The 21,117-nt window shown below is 37.9% G+C and overlaps 1 protein-coding gene across 1 annotated transcript in view; it reads left to right on the top strand.

Moving 5' to 3' along the window:
• Nucleotides 1-146: 146 nt before the first annotated feature.
• The window catches only part of CDYL2 (chromodomain protein, Y-like 2), a gene marked incomplete at its 5' end in the record, with an annotated part of 25,387 nt that continues 4,416 nt past the window's right edge, over nucleotides 147-21,117 (top strand). The window contains 3 exons of the mRNA XM_010286828.1: nucleotides 147-738; nucleotides 9,542-9,759; nucleotides 16,778-16,950. Coding sequence (XP_010285130.1) covers nucleotides 147-738; nucleotides 9,542-9,759; nucleotides 16,778-16,950 — 983 coding nt within the window. The remainder of the gene's footprint in view (nucleotides 739-9,541; nucleotides 9,760-16,777; nucleotides 16,951-21,117) is intronic.

Genomic DNA, 21,117 nt, shown 5'->3' with positions numbered 1-21,117 from the left:
TAGGCACTATATTTTAGGAGAATCTCATTTATACTAGGGCACCTCTACAGTGTCAGGGAGGCCTTCCTAGCTGTAAATGAAGAACACCGTTTTCATGACAAAACTACTTTTCTTTCTAATATGGTATTTTTGTTTTTTTCTTTTAGGTGGAGAGGATTGTAGACAAAAGGAAGAACAAGAAGGGCAAATGGGAATATCTCATCAGGTGGAAAGGCTACGGAAGCAATGAAGACACCTGGGAACCTGAACATCATTTACTACACTGTGAGGAATTTATAGATGAGTTCAATGGACTACACGTTACTAGAGAAAAGCGGTCAAGACATGGGAAACAGGCCAGCGCTCCAAAATTTTTACGGGAAAACCGAGGATCATCTGTTGAGAAAATATCACATAGACCTGAATCTGGGAAGTCTAAAGGGTCAACACACAAAAGGAAGAGAATTAATCCATCTCTGCAAAAACAGAAAAGAGGATATGCAGCAAAGCCAGCATCTGCTAATGACAGGGCTGCTAAAACTGTGACTTACCGAACTACTCCCAGCGGTTTACAGATCATGCCACTGAAAAAGCCACATAATGGTCTGCAGAATGGAGATGGCAGTCATGAAAAAGATTCTAGACATTTTGGGAATGGCTCACAACAGCAAAACATGGATTTAAATGATCATGAAGGAGAACAAAATTTGCCCAGCGTGTTGGAAGTTAGTAATGATTCACCTGTTGTGAATGGAATCGGTATGTGATTTAAACAACTACGGTCTTTGGAGGGGGGAGGGTGTTAACTGCAGCAATTACAAATAGAGAGTCCACTCGTGGAAAAAGCATTGTCATCCTACGCAAGTGATATGGTGAGAAGCACATAAACAAGTTTTACGCTCTTTCCCCATATATTATACCATTTTATTATCAGTTGGCTTCTCTCCTTCCGTTTCCCATGGAGTGACAGGAAGGGCTTTGTTATATGCCTTTGCAGTGTAAAGTCCTTGTGGGGAAATGATGACAAAGCACGGAGTAGGAATGCCAAGGGAGGTATGTATAATACAGCAACTTTGGTTTTGTGTATCACCAAGTAACAAATCACTTCTCAGTTACGTGTGCTTAGACCCGATGGTCTAGAAAGATCAGGATTATTTTAGAAACAGAATTAATACCACTCTTGCTAGAGTATCCTGGTAAGTATGTCTGAATAACATTCAAGTTCCTCAGTATTAATACTAGTCGTATTCAGGAGTACTCAGAACGGCCAGGTCCTTGTCTCTGACTGACTGGATACATCAGAAAGTCGCAAGACATACTTTAAGGGAAGGTACAGACAGCCTTGAAGTGAACAAGACAGCTTGCCTATAGGAAAAATTTCTTTCAAATCCCCACAGTTACTCACTGGCTTAGTTCTCAAAGAAGAAAGGTTTGTGTTCTCTATAAAATACTAGGCAGTTTAATGCAACTAAGTAGCTCATTATTTGTATGTGTCCAATCTTCTTTCTTTTTTTTTCCTAATCCTACCAAACTTAAAGCTTCAATGATGTTTTGTGGCAGTAATTTCCAGGAGTTAACAATGAGATGCACATTTTATTTGATCAGGTTTTTGGGATTGGGGTTTTGTTTGGGTTTGGGGGGGGATTTTTTAACCTCTACTTTCACTGAATAAGCTCTTGCCTTCATATGAAAGGATAAAGAGGAAGACATCCTGTCAATCCGTAGGCAGCCCCAGCCTTTTTAGCCTTACTACCATGTGGAAGTCTTTCCAGATTCCTGGTAGCTTTCAGTATCCTCTTGTGTTTCAGTATCTACACGCCTTTGGCGGGGGAAGAGGGGTGTTTAATACCTTTTAAAACAGCAGGAGCTGTTCCAAATGATTTCCTACTGCTTACTGATATAGTGGCAATACAACCTTTTGAGAATTATTTTTTCTGCTGTTACACACTGCATAAAGGTTTTCATTGAGTGATACACAGTTGCTCTTAGGGGTTTTTTTCCTTGCTGGTTACAGTTAATTTAGAACACAGCTATATGTATGATTCCTTTCATTATGCATTTAATCTGCTTTACTGCTGCCAATTCACCTTTTTCTTATGACTCAGTGAAGCTCTTCAAAATCTTTCCTAGTTTTTACTCCACTTATTTTGTATTCAAATTTTCCTCTTACACTTCTCTTCCCAGTTCATTAATATATACATTAAGTAAACTAATCCTTCTGCAGGTCCTTGGGGCAGCCAACTACTGAACAGTTGACATGATGAAAAGTAACCATTTGTTCCAATTATTTATTTTTATTAGCCACTTTCTGTAGCCCATGATAGCACTCGTTTCCTTAACAGCTTCTTGTGAATTGCCCTGCCAAAAACTTTTCAAAAAGTCAACATAAATTATATCACCCTGCTTTCCATTTTGCACTCTACTGGCAACCTAGAAAATGCTACTTGATTTGGGAAGTAGAACTGACCTTGCCTAGTCTTACTGGTTACATCCTATAACTGCTGGGATTTTTCAATCAAATATCTTGTTGAAGACTCCCAAAACAGCAAAATGTATGGTCAGCTTTAAATGCATAGTAGCCCAGATGATGTCAATGACACTTAAAATTGAGAGTGCATGCTTTTGTATTTTGATGACTTTGAGTTCATACGAGACTGCTTTAAAAGTTAGCTGCTTTAAAAAGACTTGTATATCTAATTACATATGTGTATAAAGTTATTTTGCTTTGCTTTCTTACTGCTTCTAATGAAGTTTTTAAATCATTTGCTTTGTATTATTCACTGGGGAAGTTCTGATACAAAATGCATCTTTAAAATGCATTAATTCCCATATTTTAGAGTTTGGGGGTTATTTTAATGAAGAACTAAAGGGCGACAAAGAACTGTAAGGTCAGTTGAGCCATCCATTTGTCCCCACAGGAGCTAATGAATGGCATCCACCAGCCCCTGTTTGAATAATCCGTGTAAGAGAGCTGTATTTCAGTAGAAGCTGCTTTGCCTAAGCAGCCAGGTGTTCTGCCATGTCCAGTGGGCTCCTGCCTAACAGCTGATGTATGCAGCTCCTTTAAAACATTTCTTTATGATGGTTTTTGCATGCTCCAAATCCGTCACTTCTGTCTGTACTGTGCTGTCCTTTCTCCCTTGTATTCTGACCTCCCTGTAGGCAAAAGCAAAAGTTCTTTAAACCTCTACCTGGTTTTCGTCTGAAAAACCCATACTCAGCAGCACTCCCAAGGTCAGAAATTCCTCCAGTCTTGCCTTGTGATACCCCGCACATGCCTAGTGGAGAAAACTACAAAGAGGAGAGATGAGACTACCAAAGTAAGAGCAGAGGGAAACTGGTAAAGAAGAGTCAAAATAAAAATACTAGCTTTTTTCCTAATATTGCCCTACAAGCTTGAGAGAAGTCACATTTCCTGGCACAAGATTTTGCATCATCTGAAGTGTCAAATTGAAGAAACTTGCACTGTTCTTCAACCAGTCCAACAATTTACTGAGCTCCCTCAGTATTCACACTCACAGGGAAGTAGCACAGAAGATGCCAGTGTGATTCTGCCACATGTCCTGTCAGCATCACAAACTCATCTTAGACAGGATAAGATGTCCACTAAAACTGGTCTGAAATTTTACAAATTATAAATGAAGAAAGTTTCAAAGAAAAATGCCAATTTGTTGAATAATACAAGTTTTGTGCCAAACATCTTGGGTTTCAAAACTTTCTCCAAACCTGAGCCAAGGTCCCAAGGCTTTGTCCCTGGAGCCCAGGAGCCATGTGGCAGTCTGCTTGGCAGGACTCCCACGTTTAGCTTTGAGGCAGCCAGCTATGCCAGAGGTTTCAGGCAGTCTGCCACGGAGTCTGGAAGTCAAAAGCCCAGCATGCCCCATCAACACTCGGAGGGCTCCCAGGCACTATATGTAGAACAAAGAGGGAGCCTGGAGGACCTGGGTTTGGCTCCCAAAAGCTGTGGCTCCCGGGCAGAATCCAATGAGTAGACGCTTGTGTCAGCTTTGAGATTGCCTATATGGAGCCCAGATGAATGTCAGACTCATTTCACAGCTAAGTTTAAGAGTGCACAGAAAATGTATATAGAAATTTTAAGTTGGTCTTGACATGAAGCCTAGATTTGAAAAACTTAAAAACTCCCCACAGTTTGAAAATCCAGATATAGGTCCAGCTCTGCTTTCAGTCTTGGCCTGTGGTTGAAGGCCTCTGAAACCCATGAACTTGAACCAGGATTCTTTCGTATTATAATAATGTTTAACTACCAGTGTATTGAACCAAGCAGTATAATCAGTAATTTATAAACTATAACTAATCAAAAAATGCCTATTTTGTTTGTCTGTGGTATGCCAGTTCTGATGAAACAAATAATAGCTATTTGAAAACTAGTTTTTGATGACTCCTTGAATGGACTTTCACCAGCCTATGTTTGGTTTTGTGTATTACATCCACTTGACGATGAGTGTTTCCTGCTCAGCCTCTAGATAAAACTCTCACTAGTAAGCTACTTACCCCAGAAGGATGACTGTATAACTGTTTCCTACAGATGTATGCACAATATCGTATATGCAACATAGTGGAGGCCTGGAAGTTGGGACAGACCTTGCTTATCAAAACCTCTCTTCTACCTTCTGCACATCCCATCATAAGGAGAGTAGAGTCATCTTTATTGACCATTATTTAAGGGTCTGCAAATTGGAAAATGGTGGAAAACTCTGCAGGATAACATCCACTGATGCTCCCATGAGCTAACAATACTGTTCTTTCTGATTATATTTGTTGTCTTCTGTTACCACATTTCTGTTTCTCCCCAGATATTGTAATTGAGAGTGATTGTTTTGTCAAGTTTCTTGACAGCATCAAAAAACATCCCCTTTTAATTTTCTCTTTCCCTTTTCTACATCGCTCTATTTCTGTACCATCTGCTGAAGAATTTTTGCTTGTCATGTATCACTAACCACTGTTTTTCTCCATTACGAAAATCTTTGTAGTCTCATGGTGCCCTTAATTTAAATACTCTCTATGAACTTAGTCACTGCTTCCTCTTGGTTTTTTTAGCTTGTTCTGTTTTATTTATCCTGGAGCAGTACTGGCAGTAAAAGACAACCAAATATGCTTGCTTTCTCAGTTTGGATAAAATCTCATTGCTTTTAGATATCTTACAGATGCTCCCTTAGCGGAGAAGTCTGAAATTATTAGTAAATTATCAACAGAAAACTGCTCTTAAGTATGTGCAGTATTAACCATTACCCACAAGAAAGACAGAAAGGAGACAGAGAAAGATTGTTGGGAAGACTGAGGAATGCCAAGCTGTTTTACCAGGAGAGCGAGGGAGCGTGGTTTATTTCACCTAGCAAAATGAAATCACGATCCTTTTGTTCAGCATAAATGCATGCTGCTCACAAAACCCTTCCTTCCCATGACAGCCTGATCGTTATTCCCATCCCTTCCCCTGCACCATTTTCAGTACTTTTGAGGCTACCAGGGGAACCTGATCTGTTTGAAAATTAACCACGGTTTTGCCGGGTGAGTTTCCAGCCAGAACAGTTCATCAGGTTGGTTCACAGTATGGCTACCTACCTGCTAGTTACCAGCACAAGCATCAGTACTTAGGGTGGTGGCACAGAGACTGCTCCATCAAACTGACTGTGATCAAACACTAAGAAAAGATACACCTGAACAACAGTAGCTTGAGGTGTCCTCTTCTAGCAGATAGAAGGAGATGGGGAGATCCAAGTCCTCTTAAAGCATTGAGTGATCTGAGGCTCACTGCGATCTTTTCTCTCCTTCCTCTGCCACTCTTTGCCTCATCTTTTTAGACTAAAGATTTCTAATGTGTTTTCTGCAGTGCCTAGTATTATGGAGGTCCAGTCTCGGGCTCAATCTGGCATCTTTAGGAACTTTCTAATGCCAACAGCAGCAGCAGTAACATCGTTATATGTTGTCCCCTTTGGGAGTAGTGGAGTACTAGAGAAGGTACAGGGACAGGCAACTAGAGTGAGGAGGATTACAAGAATAAGAGAGGCTTCAGTTAGGAGAGGGGGAGGCTGAAAGGGAATATGATTGAAGTTTACAAAATCATCAAGGCCTCAGATAAAGTAAATGCAGAACTGTTGTTCACTAAATCCCTCAAGAGCTGAACTAGGGACCACTCACTGAAACTGGTAGAACATCAGATAAAAGCACAGATGAAAGAAAATTCTTCTCTGTGTTGTGGCTACACAACTTCTCAAACTCATACCACAGGAGGCTGTGGAGACAGACAGCATCAACAGGCTCAAAAGGGGATTAGAGAAATCCATGAAAAGGTCCACGAGCAAATACTGAAGGAAACAGGAAGGCTGAGTCCTCATTGCTATACAACACTTAGGGATGGTACATGGGGAAGGGAGTGCAGAAATGGCTAAGCTTGCATTTGCTCCTTAAATAGCATCCTTTACTGCCATTCTTGGAGAAGGATTACTAGATGCACCAATGGTCTGGGAATATCTGACGTTCCCTTTAAAAATATTGAAACTTCTTCTAAACACCACTGTGTTTTTAGGTATTCCACAAGTTAACAACAAGGTAATAATTAGATTAAACTCCCACTAAAGGAAGGAATATTTTCTCTTGTTCTGTTTTCTTTTTGTACTTAGACTGAGCATCAAATACTACTAAGCCAGTAAACCACATTTAGAGGTACCTAAAGTTTTCTTAGATAATTTGTGACATCCCTTATTTGTTTCACATGCGGTATAGATTGCTTTGAGAATGCCTCTTTTTTCCTACGTCATTTTTCATCTTGACATACTAAGGTGCTGTTACCCTTGTATGTATTAAGCAGGTGCTAATTATTAACCCTCATGCAGAGACAATCCATGTGCTTTAGTGGCTCCAGAGCAAACCTTCAGCAGCTCCATCACAATCCATGCCACGGACACTGTAACTGTCCTGCTTTCACTTGAGTGTTGTCTTTGGATTTTCCTGATCATTTTCTCCAGTTTATCAGATTAAGCAAAATTACGAGGATGTATGGTGTACGCTGAAACAACAATTTACTCACTATATGTTGATCTGTTAATCATCCATTCTTGGAAATGACACTTTTCCATTTGTGTTTCTCTCATATTTGAATTAGGTCTTTCTTTCCCCAGGTGAAATTTCTGTCAGCTGGTGTGCAGATAGTTAAAATATTGTGATAAGATCTATAGTTTCTTACATCATATGTTTAATTTACAAACTGAATACATTAGTCAAGACTACAACAAAAAATGAAAGTTATTACTATGAGACTTTTTGTTGAGTTGGATTATTATCTGTGTGAATTAACCTTCTACCATTCTCTAACCATCTTCATTTAAAGTAGATGTGGCATAATCTTCAACACTAGGTAGATAATCAGTGCAGTTAGTCTGACACATCTTCCATTCAATGTTCATTTGCACCTCTGATTTATAAGTTCTTTACACTTTTGGGGTAGATTTAACTCTTCACATCTTAGTATCTTATTGCTGGCTCAAGCAACATTGTAAGGATTGACTAGATAAAAATGCAATATTTAAAAGTCTGCCTCAATCAAATAATTTTTTTTTTCAGTATATTATTCCCAATGCTATTAGTTTTCCATTAGTAATTTCATCAGTTTATTTTTGTTTGTAAGAATAGATGTCAAAATATATGCAGTAGCAAAACCTTATGAAAAAGAAGAAACATGCCATAAGAAATTATTAATATTTTTTAAAATTCAAGCACATGGTGATTTCTACACTTGTAGATAATTCTTGTCCAGAAGACAAATTTTGAATTCTGCTGGCTTCAAATGCTTTTCTTTTCAAATTGATCATCTCACATAATTTGTCAATGTTTGCATTGCATCAGTTGAATCTCCTTATTTAATATAATATAGGCAATACTTTAGATGGTATCTCTTAATTTACCAATGGAAAAGAATTTTAAGATTGACTGAAATAGCAGACGTTTTAACAAACATGCATCTCTGTGTGTAGGTATATGTGTACACACATGCACACATTTAACTGGTATACCAGTTAAATACTGTTAAGGACTCTGTATTTTAACATCACATATCAAGCATTTCACACACGGTGAACAACTCCCCAGGCCACTGCCAACTGAGAGGTACCAGACAGTTCGGTTACCTACATAAACATCAAGTTGAAACATAGCTAATCCAAAATAAGGATAAGTGATTTTGGTTTAGAGAGTCATCTGTTATGAATTCACCATTCAATTCTGTTCCAACAGAGTATTTTTAATTGGATAATGGTCATTTAAACCATAAAATTTAAATCTATGTTCTAACATTCATGTCATCAGCCCTTTAAAAATTCCTGGCTATTTGATACGAGAAGCTGGAACAGGTCAGCTTTGGCAGGAGTAAAGAACGGAACAAACAACCGTGTTTTCATTCAGCTCTTTCTTGGCCTTTCTGAAATACAAAGTATTGTGGGCTCAGGTCTATTTCAACAAAAAACAGATTTGGAAACTATTTCAATGAACAGAATGACTTTAATCTCCCTTCCTCAACAACCTGTCTCTGCTTTACTTTGAATGGCAATAGTGTGAAACATACGTAATTAGAAAAGGAGTATTGCATAAAAATCTTCTCAACATTCCAGCTCAGCATTGTTACCAATCATAATATATTGCCTATTAGAGAGGAACTGTAAACATAAGCAAAGTACTAGTTTACGGTTTGTACGCAGTGTAAGTCAGAATAAACTGTCCTTCAAAATTGACATCCTATTACTCTCATTTGTTTTTAAGGAGAAACTATATCTTTCTTGTCATAGTTCCCTTTTTTCCCTACTGCTGGATACCCTCCAAAATGTCATCAACATTAGTATTTTCTGTGTACAAAGTCCAATATTAATGTCATACCTGTTAGTCAAAAGTCAGTAATTATTTTTACTGTAAAATGTAGTAAGTAGAAGCTTGGGATCAGAGCAAAGAGGATGGCTAACTGCTACTTCTAATGCTAACCACAAGGATGCATGGAAGAGAATGCCAGTTGTGTCAGCTTAGTAAGGACTCCCTTAACTTAGTGTCACATAGAGGTGTGCAACAGGTGTCTGTTCAGGTTGTCATTTGAAGCTGATCATGACTTTTTGGTCACCATAAAAGGAAGATAGCGTAACTTTGAAAGATGGGATTTGGTCTAAACCTGTCATGTCAAGTTCTTCCAAAAATGAATTAGATGTTCCTATGAATTCAGGGATCATCCCAAATTCATATGAAAGACTACGATATAATTGCTTTCATCTTCAAAGCAGAACTGAATCCCATCGAGAGTACCAGTCCTACATGCTATATAATTCTTGGATCTAGAGGTTGTCTGATCAGAGAACAAAAAGTACTGCATGTTAGAATAATAAGAATAATTAGAATAGTAAGAATGGCTTGAGGCCACATTTGACTAACCAGGCATATTTTTGATTTACCAGATTTATCACGTAGAGGCTATTGTAAATACTGAGCTATGTTTAAGCTAACAGGATGGACCACTCCATTTCTTTGAAGGTACAGACATGATTATGCTTTGATTCTTTCCATCTGAAAGGCTCTTCTCTGGCCAATGGAAGCTTGAATCTACACAGCACTGTGAAAAGGAAACTAGATGGGGAGAAAGATTATGTCTTCGATAAGAGACTAAGATACAGCGTACGTCAAAATGAAAGTAACTGCCGCTTCAGGGACATTGTAGTCCGGAAGGAAGATGGTTTCACACATATTTTGCTGTCAAGTCAGACTTCGGATAACAATGCATTGACCCCAGAGGTAAGCATGTAGCCATAAAAGCCAAAGGCGGCCATCCTAATGTCTGGGTTATCTTGGAAACACTGCATTTGAACTGGATTTTATGTATTTTTATCCTAATTTATTACCTTAAAAAAGAAATACAGAGTTCAGATACAGCTAACTTTTTCACGCTTGGGATTCCTATCAAAAAGAATGCAATGGAGATTAATTTTTAATTTACATGTCTGAAACCGAAAATTAGAAGTAAGAAAGGAATGGTAGAATCAATATTTCCAGTTGTACGAAGCAGTTGTTCACATGTTGAAGTTACTGATATTTACTATCTTTAGGAGAAATCTGGTCTCTCTCATTTTATTAATTTAAGTAGTGCTCCAGTTCTTGCATACAGAGGAATTTCAGGCTATAGCCTGAGACAGTAATTCTAAAAGTATACCTTGATCCCTAATTGCTTTTTCTCTAAATCACTTTGAGTCCTTGTTTATGAAATCTTAACCAATTAGGGGCTCCATTCTCAACTGAATTGCATAAAGTCGTACAACACATAAATGGTATTAATGAGTTCCCTTATTCCAAACATACAGTTACGGTCAGACTTGGACTTGTAGCTTGTACTACTCCAGTTACATATATTGGTCACTGGAAGGGCTGAGAAGTTCTTCCTTCCATTCCCTGTGATCCCAGCATAGTGGGCAGCGATGCCCCTGTGTACCTTTCCCATGTTGGAACAAAAGGGGTGTCAATAAATGCCTGCATCAGGATGCACGTCTGGGAGAGCAGAGAACACGCTTGAGCCCTGTTCCGTGCAGGCAGTAATGGGCTGATGGAAAGGGGTTACCGTAGATCAGAGAGGAAACCACAGGAGCTGCCTCCCAGCACCAGTTTTGCCCGCCTGAGCATTCTGCAGGCAGAGCTCCTCCACAAGCTGCCCGGAGCATGGCACATCTCTACCTTTTCTGCCCTCCAGACACACCAGTGCAGCTCTGTCTTACACAGTAACTTCAAGATAAGAGTATACAAAATACCAGTTTGGGCACCATTTGAGGGAAAAGGAGACTGTAGCTTTGAGGAATTATTTTATTCAATAAGAAACTGAGTAACTTTGAAATTAATTACTTGTAATGAGCTTCAGATAAAACCACTGGCAAGTATGATGGGCCTTAGATTTTACTCCCCTTCCCAAATGCACACCTACACATGGCCATTAATACCCAGAATAATACTAAATAGTTAAAACTGTTAGAACATACATTTATCACTCCTAGATTTTAAACTGTATGATATTAAAAGGACTATCTTGGTAATTAACACAGAACACCAAACACCTGCTTTTAATACTAATTCTTGAAAACGCATTACATTGCATCAAATCCGTGTATTAATTACCACTAATTGACACTGCAGGTAATTTAAACAAAGAGCTCAAGGGCCCTGAAAATGTATGAAATCAAGGACTTACTGTGTTCAGGCTGGACAGACATATACCTTTACGTTGCTAGCTGTGCTGTTACACATCATCAGTGTTCAAATGCTCTAACCAGTGAATTAATTCAGGCTCTTCAGGTCTGCCAAACCAATCTGTTTCATTCTTTGAAAATTTTCAATATGCCAGGAACCCACCTCTGTGGAAGAATAAATGATAAGCATGTAATAGTAGTCCTCTTCTTGCATCACCGGAATAGACTATTTCTAAAACCTTTATTGAAGCTCACTTGAAAACCAGGAAATACGTTTTAGAAAACTACATTACTGACCAGGATCTGGATGGTCAGGAATTAATCAAGGTAATGAGTTCTCCACATTGAAATTGTCTGTTTAAAACTCATCCAGGCTGAGAGCAATTGAAAGCTCTTGCTCTCTGAAGGCTGCTTGCTGGCAAACATGAAACGACTTCTTTGGCCTCGGTCCAGGCTGCAGGCCATGATCGTTCACACCACAAAATCCAGCACCTCCAATATTGGCAATTCCACATCCTTGATGGCAATTATAGCAAAAATCCAAGAAACTGAAAGGAGGAATATGGTGAATGCCTTGTCCCTACAGTTTGTCACACATAGCCATAGCTGAGACAAACAGACAGTATTTTAGGGACATTTACAATATTTTGAGTTTCAACACCTTTTATCACCACTGAATAAAAAGTACAAACAAAAAATTCCTACAAAATGAAGAAAGTGTGTTTCATTTTGTTAAAAGAAACACTAACTTCAAAGTTTATTAGACATACGGTAAATTATGTTTGCCAAATAGTAAAGTATTAATTTACTCAGAGCAGGTCTACTTGGTGTGGTTAAAATAGTGCTCTGGTTATTCTTGGCCACCGATGTTAGGAAAAAAAGGGAAGGTGTGCATTGCCCACGATCATTATAAAATTCAGCTTATACAAAATCACTCTCACCCCTAACAACCCTGCTTCGCTTTGTGCTTTATCTTAATCTTCAGATGCAATTTAATAGTTTTGTTCAACCATTGGCCTCTGCTATTTATGCCAATTTAATTAAAATAACAAAGAACTTCTTTATTTAAAAAAAAAAAAAAAAAAAAAAGCTTAGAGAAGTCTGCCTGAATCTTTATCCTGTGTTTTTGGTAACCACGTCACACCTGTGCGTTTGTGTAGGTGATTTTAGCATGAAATGTGCCGATGCTCCTTCCAGCAGCATTTGCACTGATTGAAGTTGGCTCAGTGCCACTTTAGTAATGGAGTTTTTTCTAGAAAAATGTTTAGGGCACTATAGAAATTCTTTCTTATGTTTTACAAGACCTTATAAAACTTCCAATCCAGTGTCTTGAAACAGCACAGCTTGTTTTTATTTCAGTGGCTTAGGCTTGCTACTTTTAAAATTCATTTTTAAGATAGATATGTAAAATATTTCATTATTATAAATTCCACTAGGGCATTTTCTCTCATGAGTCTTTTGCTGCTTCTGAAGTTCTTTCTCCAGTGATGATGTTGCTGGTTTAACTCAGCACAATTCAAGCATCCAAATGCTATTTCAAATTTAAGATTAAATGGATCCATCCACTGTTTTTACTTTACACTGTTAATAAAGCTAGGAATTAATATTCCCCTGAATTAAAAGCAAAACATACCCTAAACAGCAAACGTTTCCATTGCAGACTGATATAACTACCTCAAGTACAGTTCTCATACAAAATAATCAGGTTTCAAATTTCTAGCCATGAGAATTAGTGTTTGAAGTTCTACCAGGTGCATTGCTTTGCCTTCACTTTTCCGAACTTAAAAAAAAAAAAAAAAAAGCAGGCAAGTTTACTATTATCTGTATTTTTGCTCTCATACAAGGACACATTGATCTTTTGCCCCGTACTTCTGCCTGAAGCCAGCCACATAGGTTCCTAAGTACTTTATTTATCAAACAGAAAGGACTCAGAGTCTGTTTGCACAAACAGTCAGTAAGTAACAGTGTATTTATGTGAAAAGGTACGCTCGTGGAAGAGGTTCTACGAACAACTGAATGGCTTTAAACTTTTGTTTTACTGTAATATTTGCAGAATATTTACCTTTAAGAACATCAACAGTGAATCCTTAGAGATTCAGAGAAGTTAACCTTTTAGACTAGTATTTCTGTTTATATGAACAAGAAGCGTCTGTTCAAGATACTTTGTATAATTACAGTGATAAATTCCCAGCTTCCTGATTTCCCCGGAATGTAAGCAGTATTGAAAGCAACGGGCACCAAATGCCTTTAAAATTTCCAACATCCAGTGAAAGGCATTAAAAAAAGCTCTTAGAAGTGTAATGACATTTTCAAACATTTTGTGTTTATTTTGCAATATAAGGTGTCCTATTAAAGAACTAACCAACATATTTTCTTGGCAAGATTAAAAAAATAAGCAACTTTTGAGAAAGTGAACATTTTATTATATATTTAGGTTTCACTAAAACAGTAAATGAAGCATTAGACCTGGTGTAAATTTATAATTTGATAGATTTTCATAAGCAAAGGAACTGGCCCAAACCATTTTGTAAATACTTCCTCAGAAATTTTAGTCAAATGCATGCAAATAAAAATATTGTCCCCACAACTGAAAATTCACTAAAATACCATTAAAAAGCTGATTTTAAAAAGCATGGAACTGGAGAAATACTGCTGTGGAGCCATGCAAATAGTAATATTAGATCTGGTCCACCAGAGAAGGTAAAATTTAATTGGACAAATGCCACGGTTATACCAAAATGAGGGCAGGTTTAAGGACCACGTAAGAAAGAAAAAGAATGCGGAATCTGACAAAGAACTATACCTAAAGACACATAGTATCTCTATATGTGCAAACTGAATCCACTACTGCTTTAAATGGTAATACATACTTAAAACCAGGCAGCAGTTCTGAACTAAAATTATATTTACTTTATAGTACTCCAGTTTAATAGCCAGTTCTGTAACCCTACAGACAGACCATCCTTTTTATCTGTATTTTATTGTTAGTAGGTTTCCTATAATCGTATAAACATCTGTAGAGAAATACCCATACCCCGATAATCAGTGAGGGAAGCCATGATGCCAGGGGCATCGGGGGCAACAGTGGGCACAGGTTGGCTGTAACTAGGCTGAGTTACAAGGTGACCAGGGGAATTGGGACTGCACCAGCAAACGAATCGTGGCATAAAACAAGGGAGTGAGAATTGACTTTGCTGGCATTGGTGTATTCCAGTGAGCCTCCAAGCACCTTTTGATGATAAAGTTAATGACAAACTTACAGATATTTAAAAAAAGTACTTTTTGGAGAGTGAAAACACCAATACATTATGGTTTCCTGGTTTCTGATACTGTTTTCTTTTGCTAGAAACTAGTAGAGCAGTGGAACTAAACTTCCACTCGTGCTTAAAAATGCTATCCAAAATACTGTCAAAGCCTTCCCATTTTCAACCATGTCTGAGAATCAGTTCCTAGTAACAGCCTTTTAATACCACCCTGTCCAAAACATTGAAAAAACAGTTATAGCAGAATATTGTTCTTTTACTACAAGTAGTATAACCTCTGCTCAAAAGTTTGTTATACCTTTAGATGGCTTTAGCCATCCAAATCAATGAGGGGTAAGATAAAAAAGAGACAGATTTGTAATGATAATGATGTATTTGGAGGATAGCAGTGCTAACATCAAAGAGATGGTGCATATGCAAATATCACTGAAGGAAGGGGAATGGAAAAGAAACTTGCTGAATGGAGTATCCTGTCGTGGCACATGGTTTAACCCTCCTCATTGTATATAAAAATGTTTTACAGGCATTCTCTGATATTGCTTACACAACCTCCCTAAGAAAGAGCATTGAAAATAAGCTAAGAGGACAATCTGGCATTCACATGGAACTAGGAAAATCAAAATTTGTATTTTTTTTATTCTAATATCTACCACCTTCTAAAGTTTCTTTTTTAACTTTGAACACAGGTTTTAGGGTTTTTTTTCCTTTGTTTCCCCTTTACAAAATACGCAGTTTTGTGATATTTTTACCAACTGAGGGCTGACACAGCCTCTGAGACTCTGAGGATATACAGTACTTGTAAAATCACTGATGACATTTTTATACCTGCACAAGAATTTCAAATACACTTCCAAATTCTGCTGCTTTTAATTACTTCACTTCCACCCACTGTTACGTACTCGGTATTACAGGCGTTCTGAAGTACACTTCTAAAAATGAAGCATCTAAAAGTTCCCCACCTGCTTTCTCATGTCCCGGCCTCAGCAGCCAGTAAAATCATTTTTACGCAAACACATCTGGAAAGCAGGCAGGTAGCACTGCACTGCATGGCTCGAATATACAAGTTCAAGCTTGGTCTCACAAGCCACAGCATTTCTAACAAAAGGCTACCTAGAATGGTATAAACAAAACTTCTGTTCTGTTTTTAGGGACATTTCCTAAGTAAGGCACTTCAGAGATCTAAAGAATTTTTGGAAATAGAAAGTGGTGAATAAAAATAATCACAAGCTAAAAGTCTTGTTTTTCTCTCGTGTGAAAACCATATTTAATCCCCCAACCACATTTTGCTATCCTTAACCTAAATTTACACTTAACAGCAAATCTTCCAGTACAAAGGAGAAAAATTTGACACAACAGGACCCTGTCTATAGGACATACTTTGACACATGAGTACGTTTAAGCATAGGAGATGTCACACGAGATGAAGTCACGGCCCTTGAAGTGATGAGCAAATCACTAAAGAGAAGAAGGGAAGCTGAAATGGCTGAAATCAATTACAGCTTACAACCTGCTGAATTGTGACCAAACGTCAGTTTGACATCAAGTTACCCGTCAGAAGTTTATGAAATAATATTTCCTTTTAAAAATCACTAGAAAAACAACTCTCTGCTCAGAGGAGAGGCCATTTTCTTACAATACTAGCAGCTCAATTCTATACAGATTTCGATTAGGTTTGATTTATGGTGCAATTAATAGCTTGATCCAGTTGTAAATCAGAGTCAAAATGTCTCTCTTTCAAGTGGCTTTTTTGCTCTAACTTTCGTAGACTTTAACAATATCACTGACCACAGAGAAATGAATAATATATTTGTCATGTCAATGTATATGATGTCCTTTTGTCCTGCTTTGCTCTGGTTGAAGTCATATAAACCAAAGTAGTTGAAGAACTGAAAACTGGTGTTTATAGATTTTGCTTACGACCTATTGACCTTAATAGGCGATTGCTGTGATAACCGTGTTACTGAGGATACAGTGATGTACAGTGAATATACACAGTGAAACTTAAAAAGTGATATTTGAAATTATTAAATTGCAATCAACTAGCACAAACTGGCTAGAATTTCCCATAGAATAAGCAAAGAACAGCCAAGTCCTAATAACTCTTCGAATTAGTAAGCACCAACAAAGCACTTCCAAATATAAAATATTTCTCAGTGTTATCATTCAAAGTATATTAAAATTATATAAATATATATAATTGATGTAAGTATTAATAGTGCCCAAAATTTAAGTCTCTCAAAATCAGTAAGGTTTGTAAAACTAGGGAAATGATATTGCAACGGCATGCATGTCGAATTGTTTACTTTTCTTTATCCACAGATCATGAAGGAAGTTCGGAGAGCATTGTGCAATGCATCAGCTGATGACAGTAAACTCTTACTTCTCAGCGCAGTGGGAAGTGTATTCTGTAGTGGCCTAGATTACTCATATTTAATTGGCAGGTTATCCAATGACAGAAGAAAGGAAAGCACTAGGATTGCAGAAGCTATAAGGTGACCCAAGCTTACCTATGATCTCTAAATTATGAAATGCAGTGTGTGATTATAAAGATATTTATCAGGTCCAAAAATGTTGTATATTTAAATGTTGATTGCATTCTAATTATAGTCCTACAGATTTTTTTAGTAAGAAGAACCTTGGACCTTTCCATATGAGAAAAGAAAGCACCTTTATTCCAGTGCTAATATCCATAGGGATTTATTTTATTCCAATTCTCTGTATTTAATATTTCAAATCATTCTTCCAAATTCAAATACAACTTTGTTGTTGTTTTTCCAAATTAGCTATTGCTTCATGTTCTAAAGTGGTTCCTGAAAGGCAGATATTTTACTTGTTTTAATGTTCGTCATTTTAATGAATTTCAGTACAAATGGGAATCCATGGCTTACTCACATTCTGTTGAAATAGCAGTCTGCCACTGTGTTTCAGAACCTTATTAGAAGGGTCTCCACTTTTTTCTTAACCTTAAATTATTTAATATATATGTAAATGTAGTTTTATTTTCATAACTAAAATGTGACTTTCCTTATATATATATATATCACATTACCTTAATAGAAATCCAGGGTTTATGACATGCAGTCTACAAATCAATCTGCAGAATACATCACCAAATATTTCCATTATCCACAAGGTATACTTTACACATATTTGGCAGCTCTTCCAGTGTAAATCAACATTACTCCACTAAAGCCAATGGTATGTCACCAGTCTGTACTTGGAGACGTTTTGCTCCCTTTTTTGTTTCCCCACTTCCTACAAATAAATATTATTTTTCTGAGAGCTTTAAAATTTATGCAACAATTCTATGAAGGAATATTAAATAATTTGTTGATCCATATTTTGCATGTATTAGTATAACATAAGATCAGGTTTAGTTATTATATGACATGTGTTAACCACCAATTGTCTTGGTTACAACTTCTATAGACCAGTTTGGATTCTCAATTTAATACTTTTTAAATTCTCAAATAGTAATTATTTTGAAAGAATTTAAAATGTATTTCTTAAACATAATAAATTATGACATGTTTTTAAGACCCTAGCTATGTTTGAATATCATGTAGTGATATTTAAAAAAAGAAAAACCTTTTAACAGACACATCCTAGTTTATTATTTTTTTAATGTGAGGGATTTTTAATAATGTGGAACCTGAAAAAAGGTGAGGGAAAAAAATCACTATTCTTGTTTGAAAACACAGGCACACTCACACTCCATTAGAAGATACCAATTTAATATTATTCATGTAAATATTGTGTAGATAGGTATTGTTATACATGTATACATTCATCTACACACATTTAATATACAGGTATACTTATCAATTCAACATTTAAACGACTATAAGCCAGACTATGATACTCAGTTTTTCCATCCCTGGACTCACAGAACACTCCTGAAATGCTGGTACAATGTACTGCTTCTTGTCAAGAATGTTGGCTTCAGGCCCACTGGAAATAGATTTTTATTGTACTTCTGGAAACAATACACTACATTTTCCATTTAGCACTCTCTGTGTTTTCTGTGAACGAAGGACTCAACACATGGAAAATACACTGTAATAAGAGTGGAAAAAAATGTACACTTCGCTTTTTCAGTGGTTAGGATGTCCTAAAACACATTAATGGATCTCTGCCTCCACTGCTTTACATGAAGTTAGACTTGTATCAAAATGAAACTAAAATCTTGATTACCGTGTGTTTCCACTTTCTAAAGTATGGATCTCATATACTGATCACAAGTTAAAACTGAAGTTTAAATACCCCTCAAGTCTCATCTAACATGAATGCTTTATTCATTTGGCCCCTGTCCTCATCCACTGCCTTTGGGGATTGCAGCTCACAGATGTGTGGCAGTGTAGCTTCTCTCCAGTTCTCTCTGAGCATAGATCCATCAGCCTGAGCTGCCATTATCCTGATGTGTGTCCAGCAGTGCACTCCTGGAGCAGGGAAAAGGCAGACAGACAGACTGCACTGCAGCTGTGCATACGTGGCCTGCAGTCAGAAGGCTCGCTGGAATGATGCATGCCCATCGCATCATCAGTCAGGCATCGTTATGTGACCCAATACACAAAATTTGGAGTGTGCTGAGAAGAAAACAAAGAAAGACAATTTGACTTGCTCAACTTCCTTATAGCCTTTGACATACTTAGGAGCCCTGACCTGCAGCAAGACTTCTGCAACAACGAAGAGGTATCTGAGCATCCCAAAGTATATTTGATGGTCAACTTCCCAGATATCCTCTAGCAAAACCAAAAGCCTTCTGCATGTGACACTTTTTCCTGTCTTGGAGCTTCTGGGTCTACTGTGCAACAACAATTTTAAGTCCTTTTCAAAGACTGCCTTAAAGTGAAACGAGAATCTTCTAGCCCAGAAACTACATGTGTGAACTTATGGTTTGGAGACATAGAAACATGCCAGGTGCTGGGTACCAAGATGTCTCACTGAAACAGATAACGGAGCAAACAGGGAACACAGATAAGTGGAGTGCTGGACTCTGCAGCTTCTGTAGGCCAAATGCGGGCATTTGTTCCCCTCGTAAGCTCCCAATATGGTAGCCTTCCACTCCATCCTATAGGTGGCACGTTCCATACCCATCTATTGTACCACCCTCTGTGGTCCCCATCCTTCCCTCATAACAAAGGCTTATTGTGCTCACAGTGCTCGTTTCAGCAGCACGTATACTAAAATTGGAACAATACCAAGAAGATTCCTCCCAATACTTAAAGGGGGCCTATAAGAAAGATGGGAACAGACTTTTCAGCAGGGCCTGTAGCAACAGGACATGGGGTAATGGTTTTAAACTGAAAGAGGGAAGATTTAGACTAGATCTAAGGAAGATATTTTTCACAGTGAGGTTGGTGAAACACTGGTCCAGGTTGCCCAGAGAGGTGGTAGATGCCCCATCCCTGGAAACATTCCAGGTCGGGTTGGATGGGGATCTGAGCAACTTGGTCTAGTTGAAGATGTCCCTGCTTATTGCAGGGGGTTGGACTAGGTGACCTTTAAGGGTCCCTTCCAACCCAAAGATTCTATGAAAATGGTGAAATTGTGTCTTAATCAATGTTCTGTTCCACTCTCCCCATCTCCAGGTCCTCCCTTCTTTGCTCACTCATATGAAGATCTCACATTTCCTTCAACCCTTCCCCTCCATTAATGTGTTCTGCTTTGTTCTTCCTCCCCATCATCTAACTGTTTCCTCTCCACGTCCCTAATTGCTTTTCCATATTCAGTTCTAGTCCCATTTATCACCACATGCTTCCTGCTTTTCTCCACAACACTGTTTTCTTCTGCCTCCACATGGTCCTCAGATCTGCTGCCACCATTTATCCCTAATTTGTTCTTTTTACCTATCATTTGTCACATCCCTGTTCCCATCTGTAGTCTTACATGGAAGGTTTACTTGCTTAACCACTAAGGTTCTCAAAATCCTAGAATTAATCAGGTGCAGTGATCCACAGTCATTACTCAACCATAAACAAGCAAAGAAATAACAAGATAAGGGAACCGCATTGCTTCTGCAAACAAAAATGAACCACAACTCTCCTTAATCCTGCTATCCTCTAGAAAGAAATGGTCTTGAACAGAAAAATGTGATGTTCCTTATTTCACTCTTTGTCTTGCCACTGATCGTCCAGTTTGTTACTCAGGGTGTGAACTGAGCTGCATCAATTCCCACGAGTCTCTATTTTCCCATGGTCAAAAATCAACTCCTTACTAGATAGCCTGAAAAACAGAACTCATTCGCTGAACATTTAATGCTGGGTCACCCCAGACTCTTCATTTTCATTTAAATTACAGCCAATGCCCTTGTACTCCAGTCCAATAAAATACTTCTCTTCAGTCTGTTTTCCGTTTTGCCAAATGGGCACTCTAACCTGCAAGGCACACCTCCTGTTCTCAGATGCAGAAGTCTAGGTCTTTTTGACCTCAGTGGGAGAGCTGCAACTCATCAAAGGGCACATTTGACAAAAATGTTCTTTCCTAAAATCTGTCAGCAAAGATGCACTCTGGACCTAATAAATACCCAGCGCAGTAACAGACTGTCCTCTTTTGTTTCAAATTTGATTTATACGTGTCTCTTTTCTAAAGTAATTGAGCATCTCGTTTGCCTCCATATACCTGCTGTGCACTGAGCTGCTGGAGCCCATAATTTGCCC

The sequence above is a fragment of the Phaethon lepturus genome, unplaced genomic scaffold (assembly GCF_000687285.1).
Source record: "Phaethon lepturus isolate BGI_N335 unplaced genomic scaffold, ASM68728v1 scaffold14415, whole genome shotgun sequence".
In the NCBI taxonomy this organism is placed as follows: domain Eukaryota; kingdom Metazoa; phylum Chordata; class Aves; order Phaethontiformes; family Phaethontidae; genus Phaethon; species Phaethon lepturus.
Note: the sequence above shows the minus strand (reverse complement) of the source record. Positions and strands in the feature narration are given on the sequence as shown.